The sequence below is a fragment of the Lithobates pipiens genome, unplaced genomic scaffold, assembly GCF_037356315.1.
Source record: "Lithobates pipiens isolate NorthernLeopardFrog02 unplaced genomic scaffold, aLitPip1_a1.2 Scaffold_8, whole genome shotgun sequence".
NCBI classification, from domain to species: Eukaryota; Metazoa; Chordata; class Amphibia; order Anura; family Ranidae; genus Lithobates; species Lithobates pipiens.
Window position 1 is genome coordinate 592,598,374 of NW_027507903.1, and position 23,853 is coordinate 592,622,226.

The 23,853-nt window shown below is 43.9% G+C and overlaps 1 protein-coding gene across 3 annotated transcripts in view; it reads right to left on the minus strand.

The window, feature by feature from the left end:
• The window catches only part of LOC143961241 (complement C3-like), a 649,911-nt gene that overhangs the window by 479,775 nt on the left and 146,283 nt on the right, over positions 1-23,853 (minus strand). For all 3 annotated transcript variants that reach the window (XM_077470478.1, XM_077470476.1, XM_077470477.1), the window contains 3 exons: positions 17,787-17,902; positions 14,144-14,290; positions 11,244-11,441 (listed from right to left, as the gene is read on the minus strand). In XM_077470478.1, the coding sequence (XP_077326604.1) occupies positions 11,244-11,441; positions 14,144-14,290; positions 17,787-17,902 (461 nt within the window). The remainder of the gene's footprint in view (positions 1-11,243; positions 11,442-14,143; positions 14,291-17,786; positions 17,903-23,853) is intronic.

The window sequence follows — 23,853 nt, forward strand, 5'->3', positions numbered from 1 at the left end:
CGGCTATCTCAGATCTGAGGCAGGAGTTACAGGCCATAGCGGGCAGAGAGAGATGTGGAGCTGAAATCTGCCCAGCAACAGTCTTCCATCAGAAAGCTGACGAGCACAATGGAGACCCACAGCTTACAGCTACGGGAAATTTAAAGACATGTGGAAGACCTCGATAACCGCGGTCGAAGACATAATCTTAGGGTGAGAGGTCTCCCTGAAAGCGTCAATAATCAACAGCTAAGCACCACGGTATCCGCCATTTTCAATCGCTTGCTCGATAGATCTGATTCGGTCCCCATTGATATGGAGAGGATACATAGAGCACTGGAGCCGCGGGGTAGAGAGTCTGACCCCCCGCGAGACATTATCTGCTTTATTAACGACTACAAATTGAAAGAAGACATACTACGTCAGGCCAGGATTAAAGGACCAGCTGCATACGAAGGCCACAAGATATCCATCTATCAGGATCTGTCTGCCATTACACTGAGACATAGGAGAGACTTACGCCCCCTGCTGGAAGTCCTGCAAGCAAAAGGGATTCCATATCGGTGGAAATTCCCTTTTGCATTGTCCGCATCTCATCAGGGCAGAACAGCCATACTCCGCTCACCGGAGGACTTGGACACGTTTTGCTATACTCTGGATATACCATTCACAGCAGTTCCTAACTGGTATGCAGAATTCAAACGAATTGGAGCGCCTTCTCAGCCAATCTACGACGACCAAATGGATGTACAATCTACCCACTTTGGACATCAATGTTCTCCTACCAACATATCAGGATCGCATCGGGGCTCACAATCCGCTACGCTTAGCCCTACAACCGCTCCATGGCCATGGCGAGCATGCAGGGATCGCTAGACTGAATCCATCCTGTCACTAGGATCCTTTTCTTTCTCTACACTGTGCTTCTAACTCCTCGTTCAAGGTTCTACTTTTAGTTTACTCTGCTATCCGTTAAGTGCAGTATTCCACTGTAAGACTGATTGTCCGGGAGCGCCTGCACCTGAGCTTCATATCCCATGTGAAGATTCTCTCCTGACTGTATCAGACAGTTTCCACATAATGCCTGATCACTCTCACTTATGAGACGACCGATGCGCACACTCCAGACTCACCTGCGATAGGTGCCTAGCCCTCAGTTATTATGGTTATTCGTGAATTTTTATATAGATTTTCACTCAGTTTTTAGTTGGGTTATGTATGTCACCTTTTTTTGCTCTCCCATTAAGGTATAGTGGTGGATTATAATCCTTTCATAAACTCCCATTGTTCTTGTCTTGGACACCCGTATAAATGTATCCCTCACTTTTCCTCATTAGCGCTTTATATTATTACATCACTCCTCTGCCACTACTATTGTAGCTACAGCACAAACACTTGTAGTTTCCTACCCCCTTTATGCCTCCATTTCCTTTAATTCTAAGGAGGTGGATCTCAGCCCCACCTTTTGTAGCCTACCCCTCTGTTTAATACGCCAGATTCCCAAGAAGGCCGCTATTCGGACGGTACACATTTGATTACTGGTTTCTAATTTCTCTACCCACACAGTGGTTGCCCAAAGGTAATTCGTCCTAATATTATATAGCTAATTGACACCACTGACTCAATCCGGCAGCTTTCCTATTTCCCTGTCTCAGGTGAGCTGGTACTCACTTGTAGCCAGACTCTTCTCCAGTCTTTACACCTTATACGCTCTCACATACACTCTCTAACTATACTTAGGTGTTACTTTTCGAAGTTGCGATAAATTCCGGGATCGGGTCTCGACCCTCTGCTCTATATTTAGCCCCCCTATTAGGCATCCTCTCCTCCAGTTTTCCCAACTATTGCCAAAGACTCCTATTCGGGTCGCGTAACCCCCCCCACTTAGCAGAACATAATGACCTCTACAACCGCCCAATCAAAACCGATACATGTCAAACTGATCTCTTTAAATGTCAAGGGGTTAAATGTACCAGAAAAAAGATCACAACTTCTCTCTACCATGAAACAGAATCAGGCTGATATTATATACCTTCAGGAGACACACTTCCGGGAGGGCTCCATTCCTAACCTAACAAATTTCCACTACCCTATTTCGTATCACTCTACTTCTTGAGACTCTAAAACGAAAGGGGTTTCTATATTAATTAGAAACACATGCCCCTTTATGATCACGGACTCTAAGATTGACGACCAAGGTAGATTCCTTTTTATTAAAGGGACGTGTAAGGGCAAAAAAATCACCCTGGCAAACATTTACACCCCGAATAAAGGACAAGTACCTTTTTTCAGGAAGATATCGCTTCTCTTAGCTGAATTCCAAGATGGTTCCCTAATCCTAGAGGAGATTTCAACATTCCTCTTAATCCCCTCTTAGATACATCCAATGGCTCAGCCTCCATCCCATTCTCGGCTCTGAAAGCGATTAAAAAGGAACTCCACTCCCTGCTCTTACATGATACATGGAGAACATTGTACCCGGACTGCAAAGATTACACCTTCTATTCCCCGCCGCATAGCAAATATTCAAGAATCGATTATCTGTTTCTATCCCAGACGGACCTCCCAACCCTGCACGGAGCTTCAATTGACCCCATGTATCTTTCCGACCACCATCCTATCTCCATGACTTTATTGATTCCGGAAACCCGCCCCACAACCCGTACTTGGAAACTAGACCCAGCCCTACTCACTGATCCCGCTGTTATAACAAAAGTAGAGGCCAGCCTGAATTTTTTTTTTACTGAAAATGACAAGACTTCTACCTCTCTCCCTGCCTCTTGGGGACCGCATAAATGCGTCATCCGGGGTGTTTTCATTTCAGCTGCTGCCAAACGTCGAAAGTTAAAATCAGAACATATCCAGGCGCTCACCCGGTGTATTAGTTCCCTGTAAGCGGTACATAAACGTATGTTAGCGTTGCATACCTTAACCAACTTGACTGCCGCTAGACAAGAATTACTTGACCTCTTAGGGAAACAGACTAGACGCAAATACATTTTATCCAATAAACGCTATTACGAGTTCGGCAACAAAGCAGGCAATTTGTTGGTAAAGGCTTTACAAGCCAAAAGGGCTGGTAACACGATACACTCACTCAGAGACAAAAAGGACAACAGCATCAACGATTCACCTGCTATAGCAGAACAATTTAGGGCTTACTACTCCCGACTTTATAACATATCTTCGTCAACCTCACAGCCTACGACCCTAGACAAAACTCAGCTGATTTTGGATTTCCTACAAAGGTACAGCCCCACTCCTATCTCAGACTCCGCTTCTTGCGATCTAGATAAACCAATTACTTTGGAGGAGGCAACTCACGCTTTGAGTATGTTAAAACTGGGTAAAAGTCCAGGACCAGATGGTCTTACGGCCGGCTACTATAAATCCTTCCTTCACCTCTTGGCCCCAAGATTTTTGTCCACATTTAACACGTATGACACACCTCAAGTCCCCCCTCTGGATCTACTTTCAACCCATATAACTGTCATCCCTAAACCTGGAAAAGACCCTCAACTTCCTACCAATTATAGGCCCATCTCATTATTAAACGTTGACCTCAAATGGTACGCTAAGATTTTGGCCAATAGGTTACTCCCTCTTCTTCAATCTTTGATCCATCTGGATCAGGTGGGTTTTGTCCCTGGCCGAGAGGCAGGGGACAACATCCTCAAAGCCCTTAACATCCAACATTGGATCAAGAAAAATAAACTATCAGTTTTTTTTCTTTCTTTAGACGCTGAGAAGGCATTTGATAGAGTGGCCTGGGATTATATGGAGAAAGTTCTACAAACCATCGGTCTGCCACTACGTATGACTCAGCACATTCTTGCACTATATGCCAATCCTACTGCAAGAGTCAGAGTTAATGGTAACCAATCAGACACCTTCTCCATCTCCAACGGGACCTGTCAAGGGTGCCCTTTATCCCTGCTAATCTATATTCTCACTATGGAACCCTTGCTGAATTGCATCAGAGAGAATGTAGATATTAAAGGCATTACAGTGAAAGACGGTACCTATAAAACGGCCGCTTTCGCCAATGATATCCTCCTTTTTCTTTCCGAGCCACTCACTACACTTCCTAACCTTCTTCATACATTCGAACAATTCCAACGTCTGTCCAACTTACAAATCAACTTTGCCAAATCCACAGCCTTAAATATCTCGCTTCCAGAGGCTCAATACCAACATTGTTTACGCAACTTCCCCTTTAAGTGGGCTACCCGGGCCTTAACCTACTTAGGTATTAAACTTACCGCCTCTCTCTCCAATTTATACGTAGAAAACTAATGGTCCACGGGTGACTTTTCATGGTTTGGAAGGGCAGCAATAGTCAAAATGAATGTTCTACCACGGTTGCTATATGTCCTCCAAACCATTCCAATCACACTTCCCCCTTCATTTTTTTCTACCTATAGAAGAATAGTAACGAAATTCATCCGGGGCAAAATACGTCCCAGACTATCATACTCTAGACTGACTTCACCGAAACATCGGGGGGGGGGGGGGGGGAATAGGTTTGCCGGATATTGGCAAATATCAACAAGCCTGCCACCTATCCAGAGTCTTGGACTGGAATATACATGCCGACACTAAGGATTAGGTGCAATTGGAAAACTCCCTCTCAAATATACTGTACCTATTGCCCAAATTCCTTGGTTGCATGTGTGTCATATCCCATCCGATTACAAAACCCACCCGCTCATTGGCCCTACTTTACTCCCCTTCCAAAGGGCGTGCTCTAAACACAAATTATCCTCAGTAATAGGTCCTCTAACCCCACTTCGACGGAACCCGGCATTCCCGCCTGGTATGCAGGCTTCATTATTGCCACTGAATGATACCCACTCACCTTTATGGATACCCCAATTATTCCACAATTATAAATACATCTCCTATTCTGACCTAAGGAATTCGCTGCACCCTCAACCTCTCCCTTTCTGGTTTTATCTGCAACTTAGACACTTTTTAGATACAGAAGGACAGGCTTCGGACTGGACGAGACCCGTTACACCTTTTGAAGACATGTGCTTGAAACTGAACCCGAAAAACATCTTATATCTTTCACTTACTCGCTTTTATTCTCCAATAGGGATGAGCCGAACACCCCCCTGTTCGGTTCGCACCAGAACCTGCGAACAGACCTAAACTTCGTGTGAACTTTAGAACCCTATTAAAGTCTATGGGACTCGAACGTTCACAATCTAAAGTGCTCATTTTAAAGGGTAATATGCAGGTTACTGTCCTAAAAAGTGTTTGGGGACCCGGGTCCTGCCCCAGGGGACATGGATCAATGCAAAAAAAAAGTTTTAAAAACGGCCGTTTTTTCAGGAGCAGTGATTTTAATAATGATTAAAGTGAAACAATAAAAGTGTAAGATTCCTTTAAATTTCGTAGCTGGGGGGTATCAATAGTATGCCTGTGAAGGGGCGCATGTTTCTGGTGCTTAGAACTGTCCCTGCACAAAGTGTCATTTGTGCAGGAAAAAAAGTCTTTTAAAATCACTTGCGGCTATTATGAATTGTCGGCTCCGTAATACAGAGAACACTCAATGAGTGTTCTCTGCATTAGCCGACAATACATTCATTCATTGATAAAAAAAAAAAAAAAAAGAACGTGGGGGTTCCCCTAAATTCAATTGCCAGGCCCTTCAGGTCTGACATGGATATTAAGGGTAACCCCGTGTCAAATAAAAAAAAAAATTGACGTGGGGGTCCCCCTAAATATCCATAACCAGACCCTTCAGGTCTGATATGGATATTAAGGGGAACCCCGCATCAAATTTAAAAAAAAATTGACGTGGGGGTCCCCCTAAAAATCCATATCAGACCCTTTATCCGAGCACGCAACCTGGCAGGCCGCAGGAAAAGAGGGGGGGGACGAGAGAGCGCCCCCCCTCCCTCCTGAACCGTACCAGGCCACATACCCTCAACATTGGGAGGATGCTTTGGGGGTCTGTGACCCCTCAAAGCACCTTGTCCCCATGTTGATGAGGACAAGGGCCTCATCCTCACAACCCTGGCCGTTGGTTGTGAGGGTCTGCGGGCGGGGGGCTTATCAGAATCTGGAAGCCCCCTTTAACAAGGGGACCCCCAGATCCCGGCCCCCCCTGTTTGAAATGGTAAGGGGGTACAAAAGTACCCCTACCATTTCACAAAGAAAGTGTCAAAATGGTTAAATAAGACAAACGCACTTTTGAAAAATTCCTTTATTAAAAATAAAAAAAATAAAAAAAAGATTCCAGCGGTGCTAATCCACTCTTGCTATCCAGCGACGGGTCTCCGGGGTCCAGCGATGGATGATCATATCCAGGGACGGGGGATCTCTCAGTCCAGCGCTGTCCATACATCCTTCTTCTGTCTCCACTCCGGAGACACTGCAGAGAGCCCAGCGCTGACGTTTCTTATATTAGGAGGGCGGGGCCACCCGTCACCTGACCCCGCCCCCTCTGACGCTCGTGAAGGGAGCCAGGGGTTCCCCAGTGACGTGTGGGTGACCCCGCCCCCTCTGATGTAACGGAAACCTGCGTTACATCAGAGGGGGCGGGGTCACCCACACGTCACTGGGGAACCCCTGGCTTCCCTCTCCAGCGTGAGAGGGGGCGGGGTCAGGTTACGGGTGGCCCCGCCCTCCTAATATAAGAAACGTCAGCGCTGGGATCTCTGCAGTGTCTCCGGAGTGGAGACAGAAGAAGGATGTATGGACAGCGCTGGACTGAGAGATCCCCCGTCCCTGGATATGATCATCCATCGCTGGACCCCGGAGACCCGTCGCTGGATAGCAAGAGTGGATTAGCACCGCTGGAATCTTTTTTTTATTTTTAATAAAGGAATTTTTCAAAAGTGTGTTTGTCTTATTTAACCATTTTGACACTTTCTTTGTGAAATGGTAGGGGTACAAAAGTACCCCCTTACCCTTTCAAACGGGGGGGGGCCGGGATCTGGGGGTCCCCTTGTTAAAGGGGGCTTCCAGATTCTGATAAGCCCCCCGCCCGCAGACCCTCACAACCAACGGCCAGGGTTGTGAGGATGAGGCCCTTGTCCTCATCAACATGGGGACAAGGTGCGTTGAGGGGTCACAGACCCCCAAAGCATCCTCCCAATGTTGAGGGTATGTGGCCTGGTACGGTTCAGGAGGGAGGGGGGGCCACTCTCTCGTCCCCCCCCTCTTTTCCTGCGGCCTGCCAGGTTGCGTGCTCGGATAAAGGGTCTGATATGGATTTTTAGGGGGATCTCACGTCAATTTTTTTTTATTTGATGCGGGGTTCCCCTTAATATCCATATCAGACCTGAAGGGTCTGGTTATGGATATTTAGGGGGACCCCCACGTCAATTTTTTTTTTTTTAATTTGACACGGGGTTCCCCTTAATATCCATGTCAGACCTGAAGTGCCTGGTAATTGAATTTAGGGGAACCCCCACGCTTTTTTTTTTTTTTTTTTTTTTTTTTATCAATGAATGAATGAATTGTCGGCTAATGCAGAGAACACTCATTGAGTGTTCTCTGTATTACGGAGCCGACAATTCATAATAGCCGCAAGTGATTTTAAAAGACTTTTTTTCCTGCACAAATGACACTTTGTGCAGGGACAGTTCTAAGCACCAGAAACATGCGCCTCTTCACAGGCATACTATAGATACCCCCCAGCTACGAAATTTAAAGGAATATTACACTTTTATTGTTTCACTTTAATCATTATTAAAATCACTGCTCCTGAAAAAACGGACGTTTTTAAAACTTTTTTTTGCATTGATCCATGTCCCCTGGGGCAGGACCCGGGTCCCCAAACACTTTTTAGGACAGTAACCTGCATATTACCCTTTAAAATTAGCACTTTAGATTTCTCCCATAGACTTGTATAGGGTGTTCCGGCTTTTCGAATTTGCTGCGAACAGCCCAAATTGTTCACTGTTCGCTGAACAGGCGAACAGGCAATGTTCGAGTAGAACATGAGTTCGACTCGAACTCGAAGCTCATCCCTATTCTCCAACACCCACATATCTGATCATTGGTCGGCTAAATATTGGCATATAGACTTAGGCTCCTGTTTCTCTGACAAAGATTGGGAAGCGATCTATAGGGTCGCTCACAAGGGCTCACAGAACGTTTCGGCACAGGAAAACGCTTCCAAATTCATTTCCAGATGGTATAGGACACCTCAAGTACTTCATCGTATTAGCTCTCAAATTCCCCAGCAATGTTGGCGATGTGGCACAGAGATAGGTTCTCTAGTCCACATCTGGTGGTCCTGTACTAAACTGCAACCTTTTTGGAAAGAAATACACACCTTGTTACCAAAAATTACCACGTACCATCTTCCTTTCTCCCCTGAGCAATTCCTTCTCCATTACTCACCTAGCCCACAACCAAAATATCTTTGCTCTTTGACCATGCATTTGATTGCTGCCGCAAACATGTGTATACCACGCAAATGGCGTTCCTCAGACCCCCCGACTATCTTAGAGTGGTTTGCTCGCATTAACCGTATAGCTGAAATGGAAGAATTGATTCATCAATTGAACGAGACCTATTCCACTTACATACAGACGTGGTCCGGCTGGAATCATTTTAAAACCACAGTAGACTACCACAATTACTTTACAGCATAGTTATCCTCGTCTTCTTATCGGGTTAGATACGCTTTCCCCACTGCTACTATTTAGGTGATCCCCTTTACTGCAATTTCCACATGTTGATAGAGCCCTCTTTCTCATTTCTCATTCCTGATGTGCTCTACAATTGTCCCTGGAAGTACTTTACAACCTTACCGAACTAAGCAATTCCACTGATAGCTTGATGACACCTTGATACTTTTTCCTTACTCTTAGATCTTTAGATCTTCCTCAACATTACGTCTATGAGACTCGCTGGATCAAAGATCGGAGTAAGGGGTCGATCCTGACCCCTTACCCCATGATCAGCTGTCAGCCAATGACAGCTGATCATGTGATGTCAACACAGCTGGTAATCTGCTATTTTTTCTCCTCGCACTAACAGAGCGAGGAGAAAAAAAAAAGCCCATCACCGGCGGCAGTGAGAGGAACATCAGTCCCGATCACTGCGAGCTTCCGCCAGCTCCTCGGTGCCCACCTGTGCCCCCTAAAAGTGCCACCTAGCAGTAGGCAACAGTGCCCACCAGCGCCACCTATCAGTGCCCACAGTGCCACCTATCAGTGCCTGGAGAACAGTGCTGCACATCAGTGCCACTTATCAGTGCCCATCAGTGCCATCTATCAGTGGTACCTATCCATGCCACCCATCCGTGGCACCCATCATGGCCCATTAGTGTCATCTTATCAGTGGCTATCAGTGCCGCCTTATCTGTTCCCATCAGTACCGACTTATCTGTCCCCATCAGTGCCACATTATCTGTGCCTATCAGTGTCACCTTAACTGTGCCTATCAGTGCACACCAGTGCAGCCTATCAGTGCCTACCAATGCAGCCTCAGCGCATATCAATGTAGCAGAAAAATGACCTGTCTGCAAAATTTTATAAATTTTTATATTATTTTATATATTAAATAAGATTTTTTTTTTCAAAGTTTTCCAATTTTTTTTGTTTGTTTAGCAAAAAATAAAAACCCCAGCTGTGATTAAATACCACCAAAAGAAAGCTCTATTTGGGGGGAAAAAATGATAAAAATATCATTTGGGTACAGTGTTGTATGACCGCGCAATTGTCATTCAAAGTGCGTCAGCGCTGAAAGCTGAAAATTGATCTGGGCAGGAGGGGGGTTTAAGTGCCCAGTAAGCAAGTGGTTAAAGAAAAAAGTTTTGGCTTTAGGTAAGTACTTGGGGACTGAAAAGAGAGGAGACTTTCTAATTTGGACACCTATCATGAGTACCTTTGGCCTCGTTGGATGATTTCCCTTCACCCCTTACTCTGATAAGCATGCTAAAATTTACAATTTTACCTTCATTTCTGTCTCAGTGGCCAGGACAAATATAGGAGTGAATCTCCATAGATGGGACACAGACCACAATAAAACATGGCAGGGAATCTAACCCTTTCCCAGATTATCCAAAATGTACATGTTTGTTATACATTTAATCTTGCTCCAGGTCCGTGACTTAGCAACTAATGAAGCCAGAGGATCTGTCTTTTAGAAGGAAGTCAGCAAAGACAATACAAATATTTTCCTTAACCACTTCCGCTCGGAAGGATTTACCCCCTTAACGACCAGAGAATGGCACTACGTCACTTTAACTGACAATTGTGTGGTCATGCGGCATTGTACCCAAACAAAATTTTTTCCCACAAATAGAGATTTCTTTTGATGATATTTGATCACCCCTGTGGGTTTTATTTTTTGTGCTATAAACAAAAAAAAACGACAATTTACAAAAAAATATATATATTGTTTACTTTCTGCTTTGATACAGCCCCAAAAATATATTAAAAAAACGTATTCATCATTTTAGGCCAATTTATATTCTTCTAAATATTTTTGGTAAAAACAAAAAATCGCAATGGGCATATTTTAATATTATATATTTAAACTACGGGATAAATTTAGGGACATTTATTTTTAATGGCGGCAATCTGTAATTTTTATCGGGACTGCGACATTGCAACGGACATATCTGACCCCAAATTACACTTTTTGGGGACCAGTGACATTACTACATTGATCAGTGCTATAAAAATGCAGGAGTTAACACTAGGAGAAGATCAAAGGGTTAAGTGTGTTCCAACTGTAGTATGTTCTAACTGTAGGGGGTTAGACTTACTGAAACGTGTCATAAATAACTGTTCGCGATCACCGTGAACAGTAGATCCCTGTCATGTCACTAGGCAGAAAGGGGGAATGCCTTGTTTACATTTCCCTGCAGTTCCCTGTTCTGCCTCTCCTCCCCACAATCCTGGGCCACCAGCGGACACAGAGGCCACAGAACCCGCGGGCATGCTCCCGCGGTGCACAGTTGGTGCCCGCTATCCTGCTTTTACGGACTGACGTACAGGTACTTCAGTTGGTGCAGGAGAGCCAATTTTCCACAGTATAGCTCCGTGAGCAGGTCAACAAGTGGTTAAAGTATAACCAAAAAACCTATGCAAATAGCTACCATTTTAATGTTAGAATATATGAAATAAGCAATATTTTATATAATCATGATTTTTCCAACCCCTATCATGAAAATCCGTGAGGGCCCACCACTGAATATTTGAAATTTGAAATAAAATTTAAATTGTAACAAAAGGGCCCATGTTGAACTCTCCAACCAACTGTAATCCTGACATATTTGTTGACTTACTTACCAGATAAAAAACATTACTGTTCAATAATTCCTTGCTGTTCTTGATAGTGAACTCAATGTGGACATTATCGTGTAATTTCTGCTGCACAGGTGGGACACTTAGATATAGATAGTTTCTACCAGGGGAGTTGTACGGTTGGGCTACCATGGAGGCAGTGGCTTGTTCATTTTCAGCTAATTTGGCATCTTTTGTAGACACCTACAAAGAGAAAATATTTGAGAAAGATAACATGCCGATCATATAATCTTATACAGCTAGCAGAAATTTCAAATGTAACAAGCCTGTTTAATCATAGCAAACTTTACTTCACAGAGGAGGGCATAACTAAAACCGCCGAGAAGAGAAAAAAAAATATCTAACTAGATGTGCATCTTTATGGCTACCATCAAGCAGTGATGATTAAGTTCAGGTGAGTTTACTAATGGTTGAAATCAGGTGAGTTCACTAATGATTGAGTTCTGGAGTTTCCTGTGAATTGCATTCTTAAAGTGTTTGTAAAGGATTTGTTTTTGTTTTTTAAATAATAAACATATTATACTTATCTGCTCTGTGCAATGGGTTTGCACAGAGCTGATCCTCCTCTTCTTGGGTACCCCCCCCCGCCGACTATCTGGGTCAGTAAGACACAGAAACCGTGGGTCTGCCTCACACCCCTGATCCCTCCTCACTGGCTGTGATTGACTGCTGATGTATCTCAGCTAGTGAGGAAGGAGAAACCTGGGAGAACTGCTGCTCTTGTGCACATCACTGGATCTGGTTCAGGTAAGCTACAGTATACAAAATACATTTTAGATAATGAGCTTCTTACCCTAGTGTCAGCAGTTTAGGGAAGATCCATTTCTGTTCAAGCAGTATTGTACTCCTGTGCACAAAGTCAGCTCCATGAAGACATGGTTTGATGAGTTTGAAGTAGGTTTTCTGCGTGGAGCCCTGACCTCAAAAGTACTTGATTCCTTTGGGATGAGTTGGAACGGCAATTGCTAGCCAGGTCGTCTCATTCAACATTATTTGACCTCACAACTGCTGTATATTTTCAAATCTTTTTGGGGAGTTCTTCCCAGAAGAATGGATGCTGTTATAGCCATAAATGGGAAAGCAACTCCATTGTAATGTCCATGGTTTTGTAATAGCATGTCCAAAAGCTCATGAATGTGTGATGGTAAGGTGTCCAAAACTTTAGTCATATCTTTTACAAAATATTTTTTAACAAGCACAATACAGGGTTAATGAAGAACCTTTCTGCTTTTGGGGTGGTTAGGCTCTTGCTATAATACACAAGTATGCACATGTCCGAGCCCCCCTTCTTCACTGTTTTGCCACTGCTAACATCTTCTGGTGCACTTGGGTTACACTGTCCCAGCACCCAGCTGCTTTGTTGGCCATCTTACTAATGCCAGAGAGTGAATACTGCACTATGCATGTTCTGCAGCAAGTTTATGTAATAAAAAAAAATACAAACTGCTAGGAGCGAAAAGGAGAAGGTTTTTTTGGGAGAAAAGACTTACATGTCTCTTCTCCCAAAAAACTCTACCTTCTAGCGGTTTTTTTTTGTCTGTTTTAAAAACCAAACTCCACTCTCCAAATTTTCAGAGTCAGAGAACAGTCTGTGACCTTTTTTTTGTTATTTATTGAGGGTAAAAACGTGGATAGGGATGGGAAGTTATGGGATGCCCATTTAACTTCAACAACAACTTCAGGGACAACTTTTCCTATATACAATCTCTATATACAGCTTCTCTTCTTCCTCCAGCACACACTTGCTTGCAGACACTAGCTGGAACAGTGTAAGTACCTGACAGTCTCTCAGTAAGATGAAGCATTGGCCCATTGCAGGCAAGAAACTTGAGGCCCCTTAGATGTGTAGTAGAATTTCAGTGTCTAGCTTGCATCACTCCTGTGGATACTGATCCCAGCACCACCTCTTCAGGCACTGCCAACCCACCTGGCTACAGCTGTCTCTTTCACTAGCCCACCAGGCTAACTTCTCCCCACAGTCCTCCAGTCTGACTCTTCACCAGCCCACCCAGCTAACTCTCAGGAGATCTCTCAGACATGCTGACCTGCTCCCACTGTCCTCTCTCCTTGCTCCAGTGCCTCCAGAAAGGGTTTCCTCTGTGTGTTTTAGGGGGAATCTTCCAGCACCCGAGCCCCAGGCCCAAGATTATCCCTGTCAAGACTAGGGGGGGGCACCATCAAGTGCCACAACAGCCTCCTCAGCACTCCATCTCCATCTTCCACCCAACTGCCCCTGCCGGCATGACTCGTGTCTATTTATGAAGTGAACCTGCTCCCTTCCAGCTCCTTGTTTGCTGGGAATTGGTCGAGGACCTCATGAATATGCATGGCAGTCCCTTCTTACTTCTGCCCTCCAGCTCTGGAAGTTTCTACCAACTTTCAGATCAGGGGGAAGTGACAGAGAGCTGCCAGATGAGTCATCCAACCCTGAACTCAAGAAACCCTGACCCAGATTCACAGCTCAGGAGGAAAGCTGACTTTTACAGGTAATGTGACTGGGCTCTGCTCTCACTTTTTTGTTTTAATTTGGGTAGCAGCATGATTGTTAAACATCTTTATTTTCTTTAGGGATAACTGTGAGACCATAGAGCACCACATCCATGTTTCTAGTAAAAGGGAATTATGAGCCAGAAAATATAGTCTCTCTGAGCATCCATGATGATTCAGTATCTGCCAGTCAGGACTAATTCTTTTAACTGCCGAGGGTTGTATGCTATACCATATATAGACATTATGCATTCATTGAAAAATCTGATTCAGTCAAGGAAACTCTCTTGGTTATAGATAAAACATTGGTTTAGTGAGTAATTGTCTCTTTGACGCTATTTTCAGCCTTGTCCTAAAATTACACTGCAGTGTGTTTTATCACAACAGAAAATACTTACAGTTACTGTAAGTGATGGCACATCTGTTTTAGTATTGACAGACAGCCTGGCCGTACCATCTTCATTCGTTTTTCCCGTTTTTAGTCCTGGATCGGCTACCACAGGAACACCAGATACTGGAGACTCATCTGGGCTTGTGACAAGCACCTATAATGCAATACATTTTAATGTTTTTGTATCTGCACATAATGTACTATTTACACAGGAAACTAATAAGTGAAGTCACTGTCGCAGCATTTTTTTTTTTAAGGATGGTGTTGTCAAGTTTCATTTGCAGTCTGTGTTCTCCTCTTACTTTCTGTCATGTCATCCAGATAGGAAATGAAACAAAAAAGATAAGCCTCAACAATATCTACACCATGTTATGCAGTTTATACACATATACTTTATAAAAAAAAATTTAAGAAATATACCAAGGTTCAAGAGATAAGCTCACCTTTTAAAAAATAGTATCTTTTTGCAAGTAAAAAAATGTGCATTTATTATTTTTTTCTCTAAGGATCAGCAGATTGCGGGTGCAATGTCAGGATCCTGCATACTCCCAATATACTGTAGCTGTCTGCCTGTACCTCCCACATGGAGCGACAGATACTTGAGAACAGGAAGATCAAAAACTATGAGAGCGCACAGCAGAGCCCTCACAGTTCATTGAGAACTACAATCCAATTGCCGCAATGGAAGATAGTAGTTGTAAGAAACTGTGAATAAATGATACATCTGTGTGGACAGAGCCCCACAACGACCACACTGTTTTCAAATTGTGGGAAAGGATCCCCCCCTCCACTGTCACATGAAAGCCCGGGATGGGGGGGGGGATCAGGGGCGGATGCTGAACATGTTACACCCTAAATACAGGTGTAACAAACAGAAAGGTGGACTTATGCCCCATACACACGGTGGGATTTTCCGACGGAAAATGTGTGATCGAATCAGGTCGGAAAATCCGATCATGTGTAGGCTCCACCGGACTTTTTAGTTTGAGAGCAGGATCTAAAATTTTCCGAAACAAAATCCGATTGTTTAAATTGCGATCGTGTGTAGACAATTCCGATGGGCAAAGTACCACGCATGCTCAGAATAGACTAAGAGATGAAAGCTATTGGCTACTGGCCTCTTTATAGTCTTGTCATACGTGTTATACGTCACCGCGTTCTGAAAGATCGGATTTATTGACAACTTGTGCAACCGTGTGTATGCAAGACAAGTTTGAGCCAACATCCAGATTTAGTTGTCAGAATGTCAGACCGTGTGTATGGGGCATTAGCCTTTAATAAAATCACTCAATCAACTACATTCTACTTATAAAAAAAGTACAAACCCCAACACACTTAAAACATACAAAAAACCTTTAGATTATGTAGGGACCTGCCTTAAGCTGCATCGCCCTTAGTAAAAAAAAAAGGTTACATAACAAATAATAACCATAGTGTTTGTAAAATGCGTATTTCTTGTTTCCTTTTGCCAAGCAAATGTAGCATTCTCTAATATTGATCCTAAAAGTAAAACAGTGATATTAAAATTTGACCTAATACTCTAGGCTAAGAACAGTCGTACCAACAGGAGATCTAACTAATATGAGGGAGACCTCAGCACTATGTACAGTCTTTCGAGATTCCTGTGCGAATGGCAGAATGAATGGGTGTTTATCTGATCGAATGCCCAACTGCAGTGTGAAGTGAAACTTTCAGAAGCAGTATTAATACTACTGCTAAATGTGATGGTTTCCTCCTGGTTCTTAGGAAGCTGGCACCAGCTGGCATCCTAACAACCAGTGACTAATCCTCACCTGCCACATTTAGCTGTCAGGCAAAGATTCCTAACAGTCCACGGTTCCTATGGAAGGCCCTTGCACCTGCTGCTATCACTGGCACATTGGCTTACATGGTTGGGAAACCCTGGGCACCTAAGCAAGGGCAAGGGCTAGCAGTGACATCGGGGCCCAAATATGGTCACTGGCCATGTTTAGTTAATGAAAACGGCCATATTTGGTCAATGATGTCACTACTATTCCTTAACAAAGCAGAAAGAAGGAAGGATGCACAGACCTTGTGCATTACCAATGGTAGAATTTTATTAAAAGCATAAAAACAATGTTTATACTCACAAACGAGCATGTAAATGAGGCTTGTCAATTGGTCTCTAAACACCAGCAAACCGGACCTGATGTTGAGGGGATCAGATGATATCCCAAATGGTTGATGCGTTTCAAGGGTGTACCCTTTTCCTCAGAGCCTAAACAGACAATGGCACGTCTCTTTTAATTGCCTCTATATGTATCCACGTGCCCATGCACCAAGCGACACCCACCTGAGTAGGTCACACCCATCCGTGTGGCCTAGCTCCGCCCAGTGGGCCAAAATACATCACATGCCTATCTTCTGATAGGATAGAATAGTCCCCATCCAAAATTCAAGGATGTATTGCAAACTGGGATTGGTAAGGGTATATATCCCCCTAAGGGTCGTCAGCCTCATCTTACCTTAACCTAACAGTCCCTGCAGGTCAATGAGAGGAGGGGTATGAGGAAAATCCCACCAGATAATAGGTGATATACAGCCTCTATATAATTATACTGGGGGTCCCTCCATGGACATTTTTGGCACACCGATACATACAGGAGACCTAAAAAATGTGCAGTGGGTGGGACCAACAATCGACTCCACAATCACAGCTATCTATAGTTGACATACTGAAAAGTAATTAAAAGTCATTGAAAAGTTTTTTGTAAAACCGCAATGGAAGTATTCAGAGGAATCTCATAGACATTCCATAAAAAACATTTCCAGCATTAAACCATATAACCACGCCTGTAATAGACGTCCACATTCCTACACGTACATAAAAAGTCGCGTGTGTACAACCAATACTAAAAAAAATTGAAACATATATAGACATGCATGTGTATAAAAGTGTACACATGCATGCACATACATGCATATATGTATAAAACATCTAAAATTAAATATTACTAAATATAAATATATCTATATATATATATATATATATATATATATATATATATATACACACAAATACAATAATAGATACTTCTATGGGCACATTACCGCCAACCCCCTGTGCATTGAATAGATGGAACTAAGCTAATTAATAATTGATTAATAAATAACGATACTCCAAAGAAGCAATATTGGAGCTTCCATGTACATATTAAAACTAAACACCCAAGTGCAGGAGATTATTACTGTTTTTTTGACTACTATCCCTAACCCTCCCCTTATATAGCTGATGGTGGCTTGGAATACTGTCATTTGGCAAGCAGTACCATTGGCATTGGTCATGTGCATCTAGTCTGTTGGATTTTAAATTTTGGCTAAATGGTGGGCACTCATAATTGGAATTGATGGTGGATTTACCACAATAAATTTTTTGGGGGATTTCTTTTACTTTTTGAATAATGGACTGATCATATATTTGGATGTCTTTATTTTTAGGTTACATTTCTTCTTTTGTGAATGAGTAGGGGTATTTTAAGGGGACTTCTAGATTCTAATAAGCCCCCTGCCTACAGACTCCCATCACCACTGGGCCAAGGTTGTGGGGAAGAGGCTCTTCTCATTAATATGGTGACTATTGAGGACATGTGGTTCAGTATGGTTTTTACTGGGGTCAAGCTTGCTCTTACCGTGAGATAAAAAGGCATACCAGGCATGAAGTATTTGGAAGTCTTAATGAAGCGGATTTTAAAGGGAAATTGCACAATATGAATATCATCCAGCCGGGCTTCTAATAAATCACTGCCTGCAAAACAAGCAAAAAAGGTAAGAACTGTAAAAGTTAGCCATAGACATCAGAGAATGGTCAGGCATAGTTACACTGGGTACTTTTTGCTGGAAGATTATCTAGCACAGAGCACCTGGTTCAGAGAGAAATGCCTTACCTACCCTAGCCCCTAGATATAGCCTTTATACTTACCTCTAACCCTGAAGTGTATGTAAACCATAACAATGAATTTCTGTTATTTGTATTTGGTCCATAAAATACATAATTGAATTTCAGTAAGATATGTAAAAATAAAAAATAAAACAAACTGTTGCTCTTGCTAGAGAACGTGTGAGCTAATAACTTCCTGTGGTCTTTTTCTATGATGACTTTATCAGTGTAGCGGCTATAACCCTTGGTAGGGCAGCCTTGACTTACCGGTTACCTCAGCTTGGCTTGTTCCTCCACATCTAGGGGTTCCCAGGGTTAGTACCCAACAACTTTGGATGCTGACACAATAAACGTCCTTTCGAAAGGTTTTTATTTGCAGGGGTAACATCCAATAAACACAGTCTCGTGTGAGAACAGAGGGCAAGGGTGAAGAAACTCAGGTACCTTGAACTGCTAATCACCATAAAGTCTCTAATGCAGCCTAGAGAGTAGCCACTCGCAGCTGGGCACCTCAAAGCTGAACAAATCTCTCGCCAGAGATTATGGCAGTAAGCACTTTGATCCAGAACTTGTAATACCTCTGACCTTGAATAATTTGTAACGAAAGGTGAACAGGAACCTTTTTCTCAATACCTTGAACATTCTCTGTCTAGACACAAGTAAGTGCATCAACAGTACACTGACACATAGGTACACATAGGCACTCAAATCACCTCCCAGATCACCCCCTGCCCCCCCAGTCACAGTGTCACTGATTGCAGTGGTCATTTATTTACTGATCACTGCATTTAGTGTAATTTGTGACTGTAAATAGTGTCAGGGCAGTTATCTTTAGGCCCCTTTAGGTCCAGGGTAGCCTCCTACCCCCCAATAAAGGTTTAACCCCTTGATTGCCCCCCAGGTAATCCCAGGTAACCCTTTCACCCCCTTTTGCCAGTTATATTACCTAATAAAGGTTTTAACCCCCTGATTGCCCCTAGAGTTAACCCTTTCACCAGTGATCACCATATAAGTGCCACTGGTGGTGCTGGTTAGCCAGTTAGTTATTTTGTTATTTAGGTTCCCCGTCCGGTTTTTATATAGCATCGGGCACCCGCCATTTATTACCCAATAAAGGTTTAACCCCCTGATCGCCCGGCGGTGATATCAATTAGGTTTTAGGGTCTGCGTCGCCCCAGGCAGCATCAGGTTAGTGCCAGTACCGTTAACACCCACACGCAAAGCATACACCTCCCTTAGTGGTATAGTATCTGAACAGATCAATATCTGATCTGACCAGATCTATACTAGCATCCCCAGCAGTTTAGGGTTCCAAAAAACGCATTATTAGTGGTATCAGCCCAGATACCTGCTAGCACCTGCGTTTTGTCCCTCCGCCCAGCCTAGCCCACCCAAGTGCAGTATCGATCGATCACTGTCACTTACAAAACACAGCACACATAACTGCAGCGTTCACACAGTTAGGCCTGATCCCTGCGATCGCTAACAGTTTTCTTTTTGTAGCATTTTATACAGTTGCTGACAGCCTAGGTGCTTTTTTACCTGTGACTCTCACTAGTTGTACGAGTAAGTTTAAAGCCCAAAATGGCAAATCGAAGGTACACTAGTGTAGAGGCCTACAAGTTTCCAAGCATGACAGATAGTGAAGAGGAGGTCACTCATCTGTCAGATTCAGATCCTGTAGACGGCAGCGGCTCCATGACAGATAGCTCTGGCTACAAAGGTGAGGTCCCTGCAAGGTCCCAATCTTCTGATGTTGTTGAGGTGCAAGAACCGCAGGTCCCTCATATGGAGCAGAGAGCCAGTACTAGCAGAGCTATTCCTTCTGGTGAACTGACAAGCACAAGCGGCCTAGTACACCCTGGATGTACATCCAGCACTGCAGTAACACTTGGTGATGTGGCGAGTCCCATAAGTGCAGTTCAAGCTGGCGAAGTGGCAAGCACAAGTAGTGTCCCGCTGCCACCAAGAAGAAGACAAAGGCAGTTCGTTCCCATAGTGTCCTTCCTGCAGAATTCACCAATCCTGTATGGGTGCCCACCACTTCTGCAGAACCCCTACTTCCTCCATTCACTGGCCAACCCGGTATTCAGGTGGAAACAGCTGATTTTAAGCCACTTGATTTTTATTTGCTGTTTTTCACGGAAGATCTCTATAGATCTATTGTGGACCAAACTAATTGATATGCTGGTCAACACATCGCTGCTAATCCCCAGTTGCCTTCCCTTGCCAGAGATTGGAAACCAATTACGGTTTCCAAATTTAAGACCTTTCCTGGGCCTTTCCCTCAACATGGGCATACATAAATTCACGACGTTGCGGACGTATTGGTACATGTGCCCAATTGACCATATGCCAGTGTTCTCTGCCTCCATGTCCAGGAAACGATACGAGCAGATCTTGCAGTTCATGCACTTCAACAACAACAAACTTTGTCGTCCTCCTGGAGACCCTGAATACAATCGGCTCTACAAAATTCGGCCCCACTTCAACCAACGTTTTGCAACCTTGTTTACTCCCTATTAAGTTGTCTGCGTTGATGAGTCCCTGATTAAATTTTCTGGACCTAATGTCTTTTCAAACAGTACCTTCCCAGCAAGCGTGCCAGATACGGGGTCAAGCTCTATAAATTCTGTGACAGGGCAACAGGCTATACATGGAGCTTTACAGTTTATGAGGGAAAAGATAGTTACGTAGAGCCGGAGAACTGCCCAGATCACATAGGGAGCACTGGCAAGATAGTGTGGAACTTGGTGTCACCGTTATTTGGAAAGGGGTACCACTTGTACGTGGACAATTATTACACAAGCGTGCCACTGTTTAGTCATTTGTTTGCAGAATGGAGCATGTGGCACCGTGCGACCTAATCGCCGGAGCTTTCCCCAGCAGCTTGTACATTCTCGTCTTAGGCTGGGGGAGAGAGCCTGCTTGCAGTGTAATAACTTGCTTGCTATGAAGGGGAGGGATAATAAGAATATTTTCGTTCTTACCTCCCTTCATGCGGACACGACAGTCCAATGAATTCCAATGAAATTGGACACGACAGTCCAATGAAATTATGATGTCACAGTCCCAGCATCCTCTGGGACTGTGACATCGTAATGGGCGGGGACATCATCCGGTGATGTCCCTATATAAGTCGCCGCGCGCTGCATCCCTGCCATTGTGAGCGGAGGCAGCGACGAGGCAACATCTGAAGAGAAGAAGAGAAGAACAGAAGACAGCAACAGCAGACCGGGCCACCGCCTGTAAAAGAGCTAGAAGAAGGTGCCGTGACCCAACAAGAAGAACCGAAGAGGGGGACAAGACCTCTGAAGTCGGAAGAAGAGGGCGGCGGCGGCGGCGAAGAAGAAAGCCAGGCTCCTGCGCAAGTAAAAGAGCTAGCAGAAGGGGGGTTATGGATTCCGATAAGCCCCCTGCCCGCAGACCCCGACAACCAATGGCCAGGGTTGTCGGGAAGAGGCCCTTGTCCTCATCAACATGGGGACAAGGTGTTTTGGGGTGGCACACCCCCCCTTCCCCAAGGCACCCCCCCATGTTGAGGGCACGCGGCCTGGCATGGCTCAGGAGGGGGGGTGCGCTCGCTTGTCCCCACCCCCTTTCCTGGCCGGCTGGGTAGCGTGCTCAGATAAGTGTCTGATGTGGACCTAGGGGGGGACCCCATGCCGATTTTTCGGCGTAGGGATTGCCCTTTAACTCCATACCAGATGATGGAGCTAGCGACGCCTCCTTCGCTGGCCCCGGCTACGTGGAGACGCGCTCAAAATGAGCGGACTTTTCTCCGCACGGGAAAAGTCCGCTTATTTCAAAAGTACGGCGGACTAGCACAATACAAAATACTTTCTTAGTCCGCCGTATTTTTGGGTAAAAAAAGTCCGCCGGAGGCTACACACAGGCGGATTGTCTGGCGGACTTGAGTTTGCCGGACTTTTCCACCGGATTGTTTGATCGTGTGTACGCGGCATTGGACACACTTACACAGGGTCTCCCAAGATGCCATTGCATTTTGAGAGACCCGAACCATTACAGTTGTTACAATTACAGTTACAAAAAAAAGTGTTAAAAAAAACTTAAAAAAACCCACAAAAAAATATAAAATAAAAAACCCAAAAATAGTTGTTGTTTTATTGTTCTCTCACTCTCTATTCATTCTCTATTGTTGCTTTTTTTTTTTTACTGTATTCTATTCTGCAATGTTTTATCATACTTGCTTTTCAGGTATGTGATTTTTTTATACTTTACTGTTTACTGTGTTTTATTTTTAACCATTTTTTGTTTTCAGGTGTGCCATTAAGCTGCAGAGCGGATTTATTTATCTTGGCAACAGCAGCGTTTGCTCCCACGATACATAAAGCCCTGACTCCAGTGCTGTAGGAGGTGATTTCATCATCACAGTTTAAAAAAAGGGCATATATGCCGAAGCATGGGGGCAGAAGGGGCGGAGGAGAGATCTTGCTCATAATGCCGCGTACATACGGTCGAAACTCTGACGGAGGCTTGCCCATGGAAAAGTCAGACCGTTTGTACGCGGCATACATTTTTTGCGGGAGGATACCCCCATGCTTCAGCATATATATATATTTTAGGCACAGGTTGCGTTAAAAAAGGTTTTATTTTTTACTATGTTTTTTTTTTGGGTATTTGCTTTGCAGGTATGGTATGGTAAGGTCTTACTGTTATATTGTAATGCTACTTTGTTTTAATGTTAACCATAATTTCCTTAGCAGGTACACCATTCAGTTGCATCGCGGATTTATTTATCTTGACAGCAACAGCGTTTGCTCCCACGATACATAGAACCGTGACTCCAGTGCTGTAGGAGGTGATTTCACCACCACAGTTAAAAAAACAGAGCATATATGTCGAAGCATGAGGGCAGCAGGGGTGGAGGAGCGATTTTGCTCCTAGTGCCGCGTACATACGGTTGAAATTCTGATGGAAGCTTGCCCGTGGAAAAGTCTGACCATGTGTACGCAGCATTACTTTTTTGTGGGAGGATGCCCCCATGCTTCGGCATATATATATTTTAGGCAGAGGTTGTGTTAAAAAAAATTTTTATTTTTTACTATGTTTTTTTTGGTATTTGCTTTGCAGGTATGGTATGGTAAGGTCTTACTGTTATACTGTAATGTTACTTTGTTTTGATGTTTACCATAATTTGCTTATCATGTATGCTATTCAGTTGCAGCACGGATTTATTTATCTTGAAAGCAACAGCGTTTGCTCCCACAATACATAAAGCCGTTACTCCAACGCTGTAGGAGGTGATTTCACCACCACAGTTTAAAAAAAAAAGAGCATATATGCCGAAGCATGGGGGCAGCAGGGGTGGAGGAGCAATTTGCTCCTAATGCCGTGTACATACGGTCAAAATTTCGACGGAGGCTTCCCCGTGGAAAAGTCCAACCATGTGTACGCGACATAACTTTTGCGGGAGGATGCCTCCATGCGTCGACATATATAAATGGTGCATGTATGCCCATCATTAGAAGTGGGTGGATGAAGGGAGGTATTCTAATGGTGGGCATTCTCACCGATCAATCTCTTTTTTTCATTCAACCAACAGGCTGCATGAAAAAGAAAAGATTACAATATGTTCAACAAGGACCAGCAACGTATTGGTATGTTGTTGGACTTTGAATGGTCATACCACAATGATGCCTGTGGGTTTAGGTATCATATTGTTATTCTTTACAGCCAGTGATCAGCTTTCATGTAAAAGCAATCCTAGCGGCTAATTAGCCTCTAAACTTCTTTTACAAGCAGTGGGAGGGAATGTCCCCCCTCCCGGATATAAACAGCGCCATTGGGAATTTGGG